The sequence below is a fragment of the Oxyura jamaicensis genome, chromosome 1, assembly GCF_011077185.1.
Source record: "Oxyura jamaicensis isolate SHBP4307 breed ruddy duck chromosome 1, BPBGC_Ojam_1.0, whole genome shotgun sequence".
In the NCBI taxonomy this organism is placed as follows: domain Eukaryota; kingdom Metazoa; phylum Chordata; class Aves; order Anseriformes; family Anatidae; genus Oxyura; species Oxyura jamaicensis.
The window spans coordinates 195,605,088-195,618,973 of NC_048893.1; the positions used below are offsets into that span (position 1 = coordinate 195,605,088).

Consider the following 13,886-nt stretch of genomic DNA (forward strand, 5'->3'; position numbering starts at 1 on the left):
TATCACCAGCAGGCTGAGGGAGGTTATCCTTCCCCTCTGCTCAGCACTGGTGGGGCCGCACCTGGAGTGTTGGGTCCAGTTCTGGGTCCCCTGGTACAAAAGAGACCTGCGCATACTGGAGAGAGTCCAAGATCAACCGCTTTTTGAATGTGCAAAATATGATTATGAGCTGATCTAGAACTCCTCAATGCCTTTAATTCCCAGTTATTCATGTCAGATCCCAGTACTGAACTCATTTTTAACACAGATAAACTGGGTATTGCTGTCATTTCTACACTCTTCCATTTCAAAAAAGGATGAATCAAAGCACTGAATTTGACTGTTTTGAGTCAACCAAGCATTGCTTTCATGCTAAATATATACACACACAGGCTTAATTTTTTGCAAACTGGCAATTATGTTTGAAATTGATATTCTAATCACTAAGTGGTATTTTACTAAATCTTGGCTTTGTAATAGATATTCTAATTAGGTTAGTAACTGATATTTGATTCATTCAATTTATAACACAACTCATCATTTGTAAGCCATGTGAACTGAAAATTGGATTGGTAAGTGATAACTCCAAAATGCAATTGGTATCTTTAAACAAAAAGTAAAGAAGATTATGGAAACAAAAACAACAACAACAACAACAAAGGAAATTGAGGAAGCAAGCTTGGATATGCATACACATGGCTTTATATATGTGCAAAAGCTTATTTGCAACGTAACAAAATTATTTCATTTATGAGCAATGAAGATTGTTTATGTAACGAAAGGATGTTGCCACAGTTGCAGAGTCTTTTTGTTACTTTACCATCACAGAAAACAGTAAACATAGTGGGTTAATTTTCCTCAAGATTTAGTAGATGACAGATTTGGCAGCTACAGAAAACACAAATGTAAGCTGTGAGGAAAATCTCTAGAGAAACTAAGATCTAATTTTGGTGTCAAAGAGGAGGAATGCACACCACCAAGATAAAGGAAGAAAACAATATAAAAACATTGAGGTTCAGATATGAGTGGTGTTTATGGCTTTCTAATCTAGTACAGCTGCCATTTCATGAAATGCAATAGATGATAGATTACCAGCTATTAAATTATTAAACAAGAAACACTACAGAACAGCAGTAGCAATATGAGAACAAGTATAAAATAATTAATTTATTCATGACTTGCTCAAGAGAAACAGATCTTTTAAGTATCATGCTTTCATATTCTTCATAGTTAAAACAATAGTTCTTTTTTTTTCTTGACAGTATCTAAAAATGAACAGTTAGATAGAGAATAGAATCACAAATAAAAGAGTAATGTACAGTATAATTTTGTCACCAGTGGAGCTCAGATGACATTAAGTTTTAAAGAAAATTCTTTAAAATCCCGCAGTAAATTATTCTAAATATATTTTAAATTATGCTTTCCTCATCTAATGTCCCAAAAACTGAGAATAAGATGCAGAAAGTCTATTGCACCAGGAATCTAAATGGTTCGTGGGACTGCAAATCCAAGGGAAGAGAAATCACAGCTTTGTTAACAGAAGAATGATGGAATCCCTTTGGTAATGGGAGTACATTTCTGGTTTTCTCCTCCATTGTGTCATTTTGTAGTTTATATGTAATTTTGTAGTTTACTGAAATACATGCCAATAAATTAAAATAATTAAAATTAAAATAATTAAAATTAAAATATTTTCTTGTACTGATTTTTAAAACTCTGAGTTTTCTAAATAACGCCTTGTAAATAAAATTCTAACAACAAAAAAATGTTAAACCATTCAGTACCAATAAATTGATGTAGCTCAGAACTGTGTTTCTCTGAGAATTTAGATAGGTAATTTGCATAAATATATGAGGGCCTTGCAGCACCTGATGAGGAATCTGTTGTGATCCAATTTTTATTTGAAGTTACTGATTGCAGTCTAGTGATAGACACCACTTTGCTCTGCACCTTCCTGCTACACACTTCCAAGTTATGCTTTCTTCACACTATACTTACCTCAGCCCATTCTGTGGAACCCAACAGTCCAAATTCTTCTGCATCCCAGCTAGCAAAAATAATAGTTCGTTTGGGTCTCCAACCTGCAATCACACAGTTAAACTTGAAAATTCAGCTCAAGTTAGAAAGTCTAGTAAAAGACCAACACAGTTAATTGAATCACTTTTAAAAATTAGCACTTAATTGATAGCAGTAGAAAAAAGAATCCTCTATAAACTCTTAGAGGAACATATTACTATAGAGGCATTTTTTCCTAATGCAAAATTTTCATTCTATACAACTAAAAGGTTACTCTCCTACTGATGAGAGACATGAGGGAATAAATTCAGCCAACTAAGATGCAATGATGCACGTGCATTTCTTCATGAATATGCATGTTTCATAATGAGAACTACAACTTTCTGTAGAGGTAAAAAATTAAATCAACACAACTGCTTCTGGGAACATTCAGCATAGTCTCTCATTGTTAGTTTTCAATATCTGTCACTTTAAGACTGTAATAAGTAAGGTACCTCCCATCTTCATTTTACCAAAACTCCGAACAACCTCTTGAAGAACAGCTGCGCCTGTAGTTGGATCAATACCACCAAACACCCAGGAGTCTCTATGACCTCCAAAAATAATATACCTATCTGGAAACAAACACACAATAATTACTTAAAAATACATTTAGATTATCTGTATTTCCATTGATTCTGCTGGTATTATTTACCATTTTTGTCAGTGACACAAGCTGAGGGTTCAATCACATCCTCAGCAAGTTTGCTGATGACACCAAGCTGTGTGGTGTGGTCGACATACTGGAGGGAGGGGATGCCATCCAGAGGGACCTGGACAGGCCTGAGAGGTGGGCCTGTGCAAACCTCATGGAGTTCAGCAAAGCCAAGTGCAAGGTCTTGTACCTGGGCCAGAGCAATCCCAAGCCCAAATACAGGCTGGGCACAGAAGGGATTGTGAGCACCCCTGAGGAGAAGGACCTGGGGGTATTGGTGGATGAGAAGCTCGACAAGAGCTGTCAATGTGTGCTTGCAGCCCAGGAAGCCAACCGTGTCCTGGGCTGCATTAAAAGCAGTGTGGCCAGCAGGGAGAAGGAGGGGATTGTCCACCTCTGCTCTGCTCTGTTCTTGTGAGACCCCACCTGGAGCCCTGTGTTCAGCTGTGGGGACCCCTGCACAAGAAGGATATGGACCTGTTGGAGCAGGTCCAGAGGAGGGCCACAAGGATGATCAGAGGGCTGGAGCACCTCTCCTGCGAAGACAGGCTGAGGGCGTTGGGGTTGCTCAGCCTGGAGAAGAGAAGGCTCCAGAGAGACCTTACAGCGGCCTGCCAGTGCCTAAAGGGGGCTAGTGAGGGATTCTTTGTCAGGGAGTGCACTGATAAGACAAGGGGTAATGGGTTTAAATTAAAAGAGAGTAGGATTAGATTAGATATTTGGAATAAATTCTTCACTTGGAGGGTGGTGAGGCACTAGCACAGGTTGCCCAGAGAAGTTGTGGATATCCCATCTGTGGAAGTGCTCAAGGCCAGGCTGGATGGGGCTTTGAGCAACCTGATCTGGTGGGAGGTGTCCCTGCCCATGGCAGGGGGCTGGAACTTGATAATCTTCAAAGTCCCTTTCAACCTCCAATCAATTCCCTAAGTCTATAATTGCATCCCTACTTGGGTCAAACAAATTAATTTTAATATCAGCATTAGAAATCTATTTTTAAGGTAATCTTCAGTCATTCCCTTAGTCTATTGAAGGATATATATGAAGACAAGACATATTATATATAAATTTTTCCACTTAAAATTATTTCACGTATATGTCCTGCTATGCAGTACTAACAATACGATGTCAAGGTTTCAAATCATCATTACTTTTCTGTACTTCACATTGTGTTAAGATTTCTAAGACAAAACGCATGAATGCTGTAATCCTATGGTAAAATGAAGCATTATAAAATATTCTTTGACACCTATCATTCTAGCATTCGTATTGAAGTATATTCTTGGGAATGCTCGTGAAAAACTGACTGATGGGAGGGACAGGACAAGCTATTAAGGTTTTCTCAGATTCCAATATCATCTGTATACCTTTAAAATTTTGTTTCTTGCAACATGAGAACAATTCACCAAGCACAAAATAAAGAAGGAATTAAAATTCTCAAGCACTTGGTGCTCACCTGGTTCCACTGCTCCTCTGAGGACACCAATGACATTGTAAATTCGTGTTATTTTACTGTCTGTATGAACATGCATTCTGACTTTTCTGAAATGAAAAACAGTGTGGAGTAACCATCTCTGACTGAGAAGACAATAAAAAGTTACAGCTTGTAAGCCAGAAAGTTTGTGCTTCTGTTTTGCTTTGTGTGTTCAGCATATCTGTCATGTCATATCAGTGTCCTATTTTTTATTTTATGTTAAGCTGTTGATAGAAAGTGACTTTAAAAAAACACTATTAAGCAGGCTAACCTCCAAAGTTTCAAACATTTACAGAATTTATTGAATTGTTATTTATGGGAGTCAACTGGTCAACTGAAAAGCATATGCAGTAACTAAAAATGTTTTTTACATTTTGACCAAATTGATAACTGCAAAAATAAATATTTTTATAAAGATTACACCATGATTTTGTAGCACAGTTATATGAATTGGTATAGAAGCTGGGGAGAGAGTCACTATAAATAGTTATGCACAAATAAATTGAAATTGCTGTTTAGGACAGCAGATCAAAGTGATCAGGATTTGTCAAACAAACAAACAAAAAAGGTCTCATGAAATGTTATAAAAAGGACGGAAATTCAGGTACTGGAAGAGCTAAAAATAATGCTGTATTCAGCTTCTCTTAACCTGTATTAAAAACAAAGAATCAAACAATGCTTATTCTGGGTCTGGCAGAACTCCAACTGCTTCACATCTGAAGCTATCTTTTCAGCAGCAAATCTGCATAGCTGTCAAAATCAAAATCTACTTCAGGACAGCTACTGGATTGTTGCCCAGAAAATAATTGACACCAGTGCCTTGAGCATGTATATACTTGCACACTTTTCATGTGCAAGTGACTGTCTACCTAGACTTAAAAGGCTCATTTTGATATAGAGTTATTCTGACAGAGAAGTATATGCAGGATTAGCCTTTATTTATAAAAACTGTGTCTCTATCAAGTATGAAGATGTTAAAAGTGCTTTTCAAAAATATGTCCCATGTATATGTTTTGTTGATGAATCATATTGTTTCTTTTCTCACTGTTGGGTTTTACTGCTCTTGAAGACATTCAAAACAGCACCTTAATTATGTCAAATACGCCTTCTTTTTTTTTGCTACTTTATTCATTTTAAGCTGGTGTTAAAACACAGAAGAAAAAAGTAACGATTAATTAAGTCTTTTCAAAATCATATATTAAGACACTCCTTTGTTCTGCAGGAGGTGGAGCAGTGATAATGATGCATAATTTTTACACACCATTTGCTCATTGTTATCCACCAGTCCTTGTGAAATAAAATTTTGTGCAAACTGAAACTATGGGATGTATTCCTATAGGAAAGTGATCTTGATCTTTATCTATCATAGGTTATCAGTTATAAACCACAAGGAATGCTGTCACAGCCCCTGACAGCCAGTCAAATCCTTGCCAGCCAACTACAATTGGTACATGGCTCAGACTGCCTGAGAGCATCTCTTAGTGCTGAACACCTTATCAGTTTTCTTTCTCCATTAGAGGTGAAAAAAGATAGAGCATAGATACTATTCCTATTCCAAGTGGTCAAAGTCCAGTTTCTCCCAAACAAGTTAGTAAGATATATGTGTTTTGTGCTGTTGTGTCTTGTAATTGTTAAAGGCTTTCAACCAGGGGGCCTACCTGCTTTGGGAAACAGCTGATGGACTCCCATATCTTTTCCATATTTCACAGCTTTAAGTTCAAAGAATTACTGTGAGGCTTCCAGTGGACAAGGGAAAAATCTAGGAGAGAACTACTGAATTGGTAGCGCTTCCCTGTTGGACCTCTACGTATTGGCTGTCCTATTTTCCCCTTGGTCATCAGAAACAGGAAACAGAAAATTATAGATAGATGGGCTGGATGTGTACCCTCTGCACCTGTCCACCCACCTGTCTATCCATAACTATAGCTTTGACCATTTATTTTCAAATTCTAATAGTTATCATTGGGTGGTGCTCACCAAAAAGGAAGTTGATTTTTCCATGGCATGGGAGTTGGAACTAGATGAACATTAATGTCCCTTCCAACCCAAACTATTCTACGATTCTATAATAATATTTCTAGATGTATTGTTTCACAGTCTGTCTTGCTGACATTTTTTTCAATATTTTATAAATAGGTGAGTGTTAAAACAGACCTTGTTGAAGAGCTGTCTGCAAATCCTGGCCCTACGTTATAAGACACATTGAGACTTCCCTTCCAGCTGCTGTCTGGAGCTGCAGGTCCTCCCATTGCACTGTTAAGTGAAAGACAAGACAAACATACTTGACTAGTGGGCTGAAAACAGAAACTCCCTGAACTGCACCTAAACCATGGTAGGTTTACAAAATTCTTAAAAACATCATGCCAGCAACAGATTGTTTTGAATTTTCCATATTTTCTGAAGTACACACTACTGCAAAAGAACAATAAATACAAGTAACAATACAGTTAGTATAAAAATGTTAATTGCACATTTGCAAATACTAAATACTGAAGAGATTAAGGGAATTGATGTATACTCACCGTAGTAACACTTCTGCATCATGATATCCAATGGGATGAACTGGGATCTTTGGAATCCCTACACCTTCATTAAGCTTATATCGGAAAGTGTACTCTGAGAAACCAGAACAAAATGTCAAGTTTATAGTATTCTTATCAGCTTCTATCAAAGATAAATGCACAAATCCATGGGGCCCGAGGAGATACATCCACGTGTCCTGAGGGAACTGGCAGATGTAGTTGCTAAGCCACTGTCCATCATATCTGAGAAGTCGTAGCAGTCTGATGAAGTTCCCACTGACTGGAAGAGGGGAAACATGACCCCCCATTTTTTAAAAGGGAAAAAAAGAAGACCCAGTGAACTACAGACCAGTCAGTCTCACCTCTATGCTTGGCAAGATCATAGAGCAGATCCTCATGGAAACTATGCTAAAGCACACGGAAAAAAGGAGGTGACTGGCGACAGCCAACATGGCTTGACAAAGGGAAGATCATGCCTGACAAATCTGGTGGCCTTCCACAATGGGGTTACAGCATTGGTGGATAGGGAAAGAGCAACTGACAAAATCTATTGAGACTTGTGTAAAGCATTTGACACTGTCCCCCATGAAATCCTTGTCTATAAATTGGAAAGACGTGCATTTACTGGATGGACCACTCGGTAGTTAAGGAAATGGCTGGATGGTTGCACTCAAAGAGCTGCAGTCAACAGCTCCATGTGCAAGTAATGAGTGGTGTTCCTCAGGGGTCAGTATTAGGACTGGCAGTATATAACATCTTTGTCAGTGACATGGGCAGTGAAATGGAGTGCACCCTCAGCAAGTTTGCTGATGACACCAAGCTGTGTGGCACAGTTGACACACTGAAGGGAAGGGATGCTATCCAGAGGGACCTGGACAGGCCTGAGAGGTGGGCCTGTGCAAACCTCATGGAGTTCAGCAAAGCCAACTGCAAGGCCCAGCACGTGTCTCAGGGCACTCCCATGCCCAAATACAGGCTGGGCACAGAAGGGATTGTGAGCACCCCTGAGGAGAAGGACCTGGGGGTATTGGTGGATGAGAAGCTCGACAAGAGCTGTCAATGTGTGCTTGCAGCCCAGAAAGCCAACCGTGTCCTGGGCTGCATTAAAAGCAGTGTGGCCAGCAGGGTGAGGGAGTGGATTGTCCACCTCTGCTCTGCTCTGTTCTTGTGAGACCCCACCTGGAGCCCTGTGTTCAGCTGTGGGGACCCCTGCACAAGAAGGATATGGACCTGTTGGAGCAGGTCCAGAGGAGGGCCACAAGGATGATCAGAGGCCTGGAGCACCTTACAGCACCCTGCCAACCTGGTCTGGTGGGAGGTGTCCATGCTCATGGCAGGGGGGTTTGAACTGGATGATCTTCAAGGTCCCTTCCAAACCATTCTGTTACCCTATGATTTACCTATATTGCAGACATCCTGTTTCTTTTTGTTTTGGTTTGGTTTGGTTTGGTTTGGTTTGGTTTTTGTTTTGTTTTGTTTGTTTGTTTGTTTTTTCTGTATAGTGATTTCTTATGCCTCCAGTAGTGGTCACACAAGCCAGCAAGATTTATAGAACCACCCCTGCATTCCCATCCCATTCACAGACAGAACTGTTTAGTTCAGGATACCTACAAGGACAAGTCATGCATATGGTGCCAAATTTCGAAAGACTCCAGGCTTCTCTTATTTTTATTACAGAAATTTTACTCCCTGTACAGAGAATCTTAAACTGTTTTTCTACTTGGAATTTAGGATCAGTAAGGAAACATACCTCCAAGCAATCCTGTTACTCCTCTTTGATGACAGACTATAATCTAGTTTAAACTGGTCCTCCTAAGAAACAGAGATTTTAAAAAAGCTATAAATTCTCAGCCATTATCTACTGCTTTGCAGTCTGCAACCCTATACACGTCCTGTTTGTCTGAGAGCTATAAACCTGAGATTTTACAAAAAGATTTTCCTAAAAACTTACTTTCCCTGCCTAGCTCAAATACAACCTCTTTGAAGAACATACAGATAGAACCCAAGCTGCAATAGGAAAATGAACAACTGCTAAAAGTCATTTTAAGTAGCTTTTCTCTTTGCATCTGTATCAAAAATACACAATAACTTCCAGCACCAGTTTAGGAACTACTTGATGGCCCCGGGTACAGATATCTCACCTTTTGCAGGATAGCCTGGTGTCAGAGGGTCCCCAGCTCCATTCAGGTTTAACACATTCCCACGCTGGGCTCCTCCACCTGGAAGGTTCCAGCCATCTGGATAGGGATCTACCCCTGGGGCACAGTAGTCAGCAGGGTCTGAATAAAGTATGATCCCTTGGGCTCCTGCTAACATGGCATTTTTAACCTGTAAAATTATTTGCCTTTAACATTTTTTTAATGCAATAATAACTCCAGATGTTGCATTTTACTTCCACGGGGACATAGTTTTAGAAGCTGTATACATGGAAGAATGAAAATGATCACAGACTAAGCAGAAGAACAAAGCACAGCAAAGCATGATACATTCATTATTTGTGTCACAACTTTAGTCATAGCTCAAGGCTCTGAGATAAAGCACAAGGCCTAACACTGAGGCACAAGAACCAGCCATTATCCTCATTTTCCCATGATCACCAGTTTTGTTGGAGTTGATGTCTAAAGCCAAATGAATAGTTCAATGTTCATGAATATGTCTGTGCATCAGATTCCTTCTTGAATGCTTCTTCAAAATTCTGCAGCTTTGTGGATGGAAAGTAGTAAAAACCTCGGCTCTAGAAACTAGAGTTCAGCAAACTTTGTTCCTCTTGCAAGAACTGCCTAAAATGTCAGTGTCAGGAGATTAATACATTTATCTGGTTTTATTGTTTTGAAAATTATTCTTACAAGGTAGTCATGCTGGATACATTGCAGGCTTCCTTCTGCTCGTATGTTCCAACTTACAGCCCTCATTAACTCCCATTGGGTCTGCTGTGATCAGCATCAGAAAGAATGACCCATAGAGGAAAAAATTAATACAACCCTTACTTTGTTTCCTCTGAAGATCTTCCCATATCTGGCAATGACGATCTTTCCTGTACAGTTAATTCCCATTTCACGCTCCAGCTTAAAAAAATCTTCAGTGCGGCCATAATTGACATATACCAGATCTGACTGCATAGAATAGAAAATTGGTTTGATGACAACTGGTCATTCAACAAAATACCTCTTTTCCAAAATATGCAGTTTTATTCACCATGTATGATATATTTTGCATTTCTACAAATAAGTTCCAGTACTCCTAAAAATAATAACAAAATAACAATAACAAAAGATTTCCATAGTATTATATAGGAAACCTTGGCTCAAACTGCTAGCCTTTCTATGTTATCTAGCGCATAAGAGCAGCCCTATAAGCTGAGATTTAAAGCTATAACAACAACTTCCTTTGCTAAACTGACAAATTTCTGTGGACATGAAAATATAGTCCTACTCCCTGGATATACAAACACTCGCCGTTATATAATTTTATTCATATATATATATAATGCAATATTGTCTCTGACTGATCCCTTCATGATGAATTATCAGACTAAGTGAGGGACTTTCGTAGCCTTTGAAGATATGTGCTTACTCCAAAATGTCTTCCAAACTGATTTTGCTATTGCTATTTCCATTTTAGACTTATGAAAATCCTTTCCATGTGACTCCATGAGTAACATGGAGTAATTTGAGATGCATGAAACATTTCCCTAAAGTTAAAACCTTTTCATTTGTTTTGCAATTCAGATTTCCAGCACTTTGAGAAACCTTTTTTTTAAAAAGAACTCTAACCTTCCCACGACATGTGGCCTAGCTATGCTTTCCTTCACTTATAACAATGATTAATTAAAACTTTTACATGAAATATTTTGAGAAGTGGGAGAAATCTATTCCATCAAGTGCTTAACAAAATATGGATTCAGCTAATAATATTTTTTTTATTATTTTTTTCTTTTTTTCTTACCTCTGGCATTCCTTGTGGTGAAAAAGCATTATACGGTGGCAGTATATCAGTAACATTTTCATATCCCTGAGGAGGTGGTTCAAATGATGATGTATTGAAAATCTATAAATAAATAACAAAAGTCAATTGGTCAATTACTGTACCTCCAGGCACAAGTTTGTACAATAAGTTGGGTTATTGCAAATGATATACTTGTTTCCATAGACTGTCAGTGAAAAATAGAATGCTAACTAGCATGCATAAGGATACCTAGCTGATTTCTTATAACAGAATGCAGCTGTGCATACTTGTCAGAAGATGCTCATCAGTCACTGACTGAACCTAAGCAAAGAAGTAGCTGAAAATTACCAAGAGGTGGTGGCAATAAAAAGACACATATTTTGTCCATGTCATCACAGGCATATTTTTTTTTTATGATTACTCCCACCTGTATTATTACTCATGCCTTTACCCCTTTGGTAGTTACGCTCCACTTAAATGTGCAGCCCTTCATCACTGACTAGCTGTAATACTCATGTTGTCTCAAGGTTTACGTCTACTCTTTGTCACCTTGTAAGATTTTAGTTCAGAAACTGTGTTAGGAAGTTTCTGAAATAATTTCTCCATACCTTGCCTGAGCACATATTCCTCAGTTCCTACCAGGGCTCCTCACCCCTTCCTATGTGCTGTGATACTTCCCTAACAGTTCCAGCTCCCCTCTTCACTTAGGCTCCTCGGCAGATTGTACTTCTACTTCTTTTTTCCCCTGGATCTACAAAATGGAGAAGGTGGCTACGGGCAGCACCTGTGTGGCATTCCTTACCTCAGCACATTCTGGAAATAAAAAATGTACAGATTTTCAAGCAGACATTAGATAGGTACTTGGAAGAGAGAGATAATGCAGCTACTAACTGGTTAAATACTTGGAAAAGAGGTCTAATGAGGTTTCTTAAAAGATACTAGTTGAATCACATCCAGTGGACATCTGAGTTGAAAACACCCAGACACTGGAAGAATTACACACATCAGACATTGTTCTTTGTTCCTAAACTTCCCTGAGCATCCACTTGGAGTTGTTTATGGAAAAAGGATATTGGTCTAGACATATTCTTAATCTGCACCACTGTGGACATGATTACACATTATGGCCTACAGGTGTCAAGTCCCTGCTTCTTCACACATCCTCCCTCTGCTGTATGAGGGACTGAGATTTCAGCCACTTGGCTCTTCTGTGCTGCAGTCTGGAAAACCACTTCTAAATTTGAGTTCCCTTTCCACTGGTATTTTTATCACATCATAAAGTTTAATGCTGGGATGAAGGGGTGGGAAGACAGTGGAAGACGCTGTTTCTTTAAAGAAATCTTACATAAACATAGTTTAATCATTAAAAACTCACCTCATTGCCTTGATCATCAATTACTGAGATGTAGTTTGGCTGTGTTTCATTTGGGTATGAAAGAAGCACATCATAATGAACAAGTTCTGCTGAATCCAATCCAAATTCCTTCCACTGGCCTTGGATTTGTTTGGCAAGAAGAAGATTCTGTTCAGTTCCTGCGAGGTGAGGCAATTTGGTAAAGGAGCTAGAACAAAACAGAAAGTCACTAGTAAGCAGTAAGTGCAGAGGAACACAACAACCAGCTCGGATCAGTGTGTCTAAAGCTCAACTTCAAACCATAAGCACAAAAAGTAGTTCTTATGGTTGAAGTGAAGGTTATATACTATGATTATTTATCAGAGTCTGTATCAGGATGAGCACAAAATGTAGTCAGAACAGAGGATCTTTCCTGAGGCCTTAAGATAAGTTCGCTCAGCTTTTCTCTTTTAATAACAGAAATAGCCACATCTACACACTAGCAATGAAAATCAGCATCAAAAACATTCAGCCAAAGAATAAGAACAATATGCAAGCAGTAGGAAGGCTACATATCCAGAAAGGACCTCTCCAAGTACATTGTTGGCATAACATGTACTAATAAGTTTAACTTGAAAATAATTATGTCAAGTTATCTGAACATATTTGTTCTTTTTTTTTTTTTTTTTTTTTTAATCAGAAGTCTTCTTAACAAAAGTCTTCTTAACAACATTTACATCCAGATCAAATGCAAAACACAGTGGTGATAAATAGTCAGAAACAATATCCAGCCTTTCTGGACTACCTGTCTACAAAATCTTGTCTACAATTTGTTTAGTCCACTGAACAAATGACTTATGCTGAATGCAGATCAGCCAGTGGAGTACTAAGCACCACCTTTGGATTCCCAACAGGCCACTTGTTAATGGCTAATCAGTTGCCGTTAATAAATAGTACCAAATACCATTGATTAGTACCACTTGAAACTGTCAGCTCAGACAATTTTCAACCCATCCAACAGCTTTTCAGTATGCTCCTCCCTAGCTTCCAAATTAGAATGCTGCAGGAGATGATGCCCAAAGCCTTGATAAAGTCAAGGATGTTATGCCCACTCTAACATCTCCACTCATCCATATAACCAGTCATTTCCTCACTGAGCGCAGGCACACTGGTCAGGCAGATCACATACATAAACAGAAAATAAATGCTTCATGTTTCTGGAAACAGAGAAGCAACCTTTGCCAAATATATATTTTTTTCTGCAGTTCCTGCTTTTTATTTGAATTAAAAAACAACAACAACAAACCACTATGAAGCATTTGGCCCACCATGAAGACGAGCAGACAAACCAGATACTATTAACATCCTATGGCCAAGAAACTTCAACATAACTTCAACATCAATCTGTGTTGCCTGGACTCTCAAACATCATCTTCAGAAACCCACCAATCTACTGAGAGCAACAAATACAAAGCAAGATAAGGAAGTAAGATAAGGCCTACAGACTTAAGCTAACTGATGTTGGAAATTAAGCCTTTTAGTTTTAGAATAAACGTACAGAAATCAAATTTGTCAATAAACCTTAATGTTTATGATGCAGTCGCAGACTTGCATTCTGAATACCAACATGTCACTAACCAGAGGTTATATTTGTTAACTTTTTTGGTGAATATATTTGATCCTTTGTAGAAGAAATAAATATGCAGGAGTGATTATTTTTTTCATTTCCAGTGAAATATGGAGAAAAACAAGAGGGTATTTCTGTATCTTCAGCATTTTAGATGTTTTGAAAGAACTGCATGGCTTCAGTACAATGCAAAAAAGGATATTTAATAACCATTGCCACATGCAAGACTTTACCAAATATTAACACAGTGTGTTTGAGACAGGGACCTTTACCTTCTGAGAAAGACAAGAGGATATAAT

The 13,886-nt window shown here is 38.5% G+C and overlaps 1 protein-coding gene across 5 annotated transcripts in view; it reads right to left on the reverse strand.

Moving 5' to 3' along the window:
- Positions 1-13,886, reverse strand: part of FOLH1B (folate hydrolase 1B) — a 66,329-nt gene that overhangs the window by 17,132 nt on the left and 35,311 nt on the right. For 4 of the 5 annotated variants that reach the window (XR_004751660.1, XM_035329069.1, XM_035329043.1 and 1 more), the window contains 9 exons: positions 12,003-12,189; positions 10,628-10,729; positions 9,670-9,795; positions 8,824-9,010; positions 6,683-6,776; positions 6,315-6,413; positions 4,143-4,228; positions 2,490-2,609; positions 1,978-2,060 (listed from right to left, as the gene is read on the reverse strand). Coding sequence is in view for 4 of the 5 variants with exons in the window: in XM_035329069.1 (XP_035184960.1) it covers positions 1,978-2,060; positions 2,490-2,609; positions 4,143-4,228; positions 6,315-6,413; positions 6,683-6,776; positions 8,824-9,010; positions 9,670-9,795; positions 10,628-10,729; positions 12,003-12,189 (1,084 nt within the window). In the remaining variant the exon portion in view is untranslated. The remainder of the gene's footprint in view (positions 1-1,977; positions 2,061-2,489; positions 2,610-4,142; positions 4,229-6,314; positions 6,414-6,682; positions 6,777-8,823; positions 9,011-9,669; positions 9,796-10,627; positions 10,730-12,002; positions 12,190-13,886) is intronic. The other variant, XM_035329052.1, reaches the window with a different exon arrangement.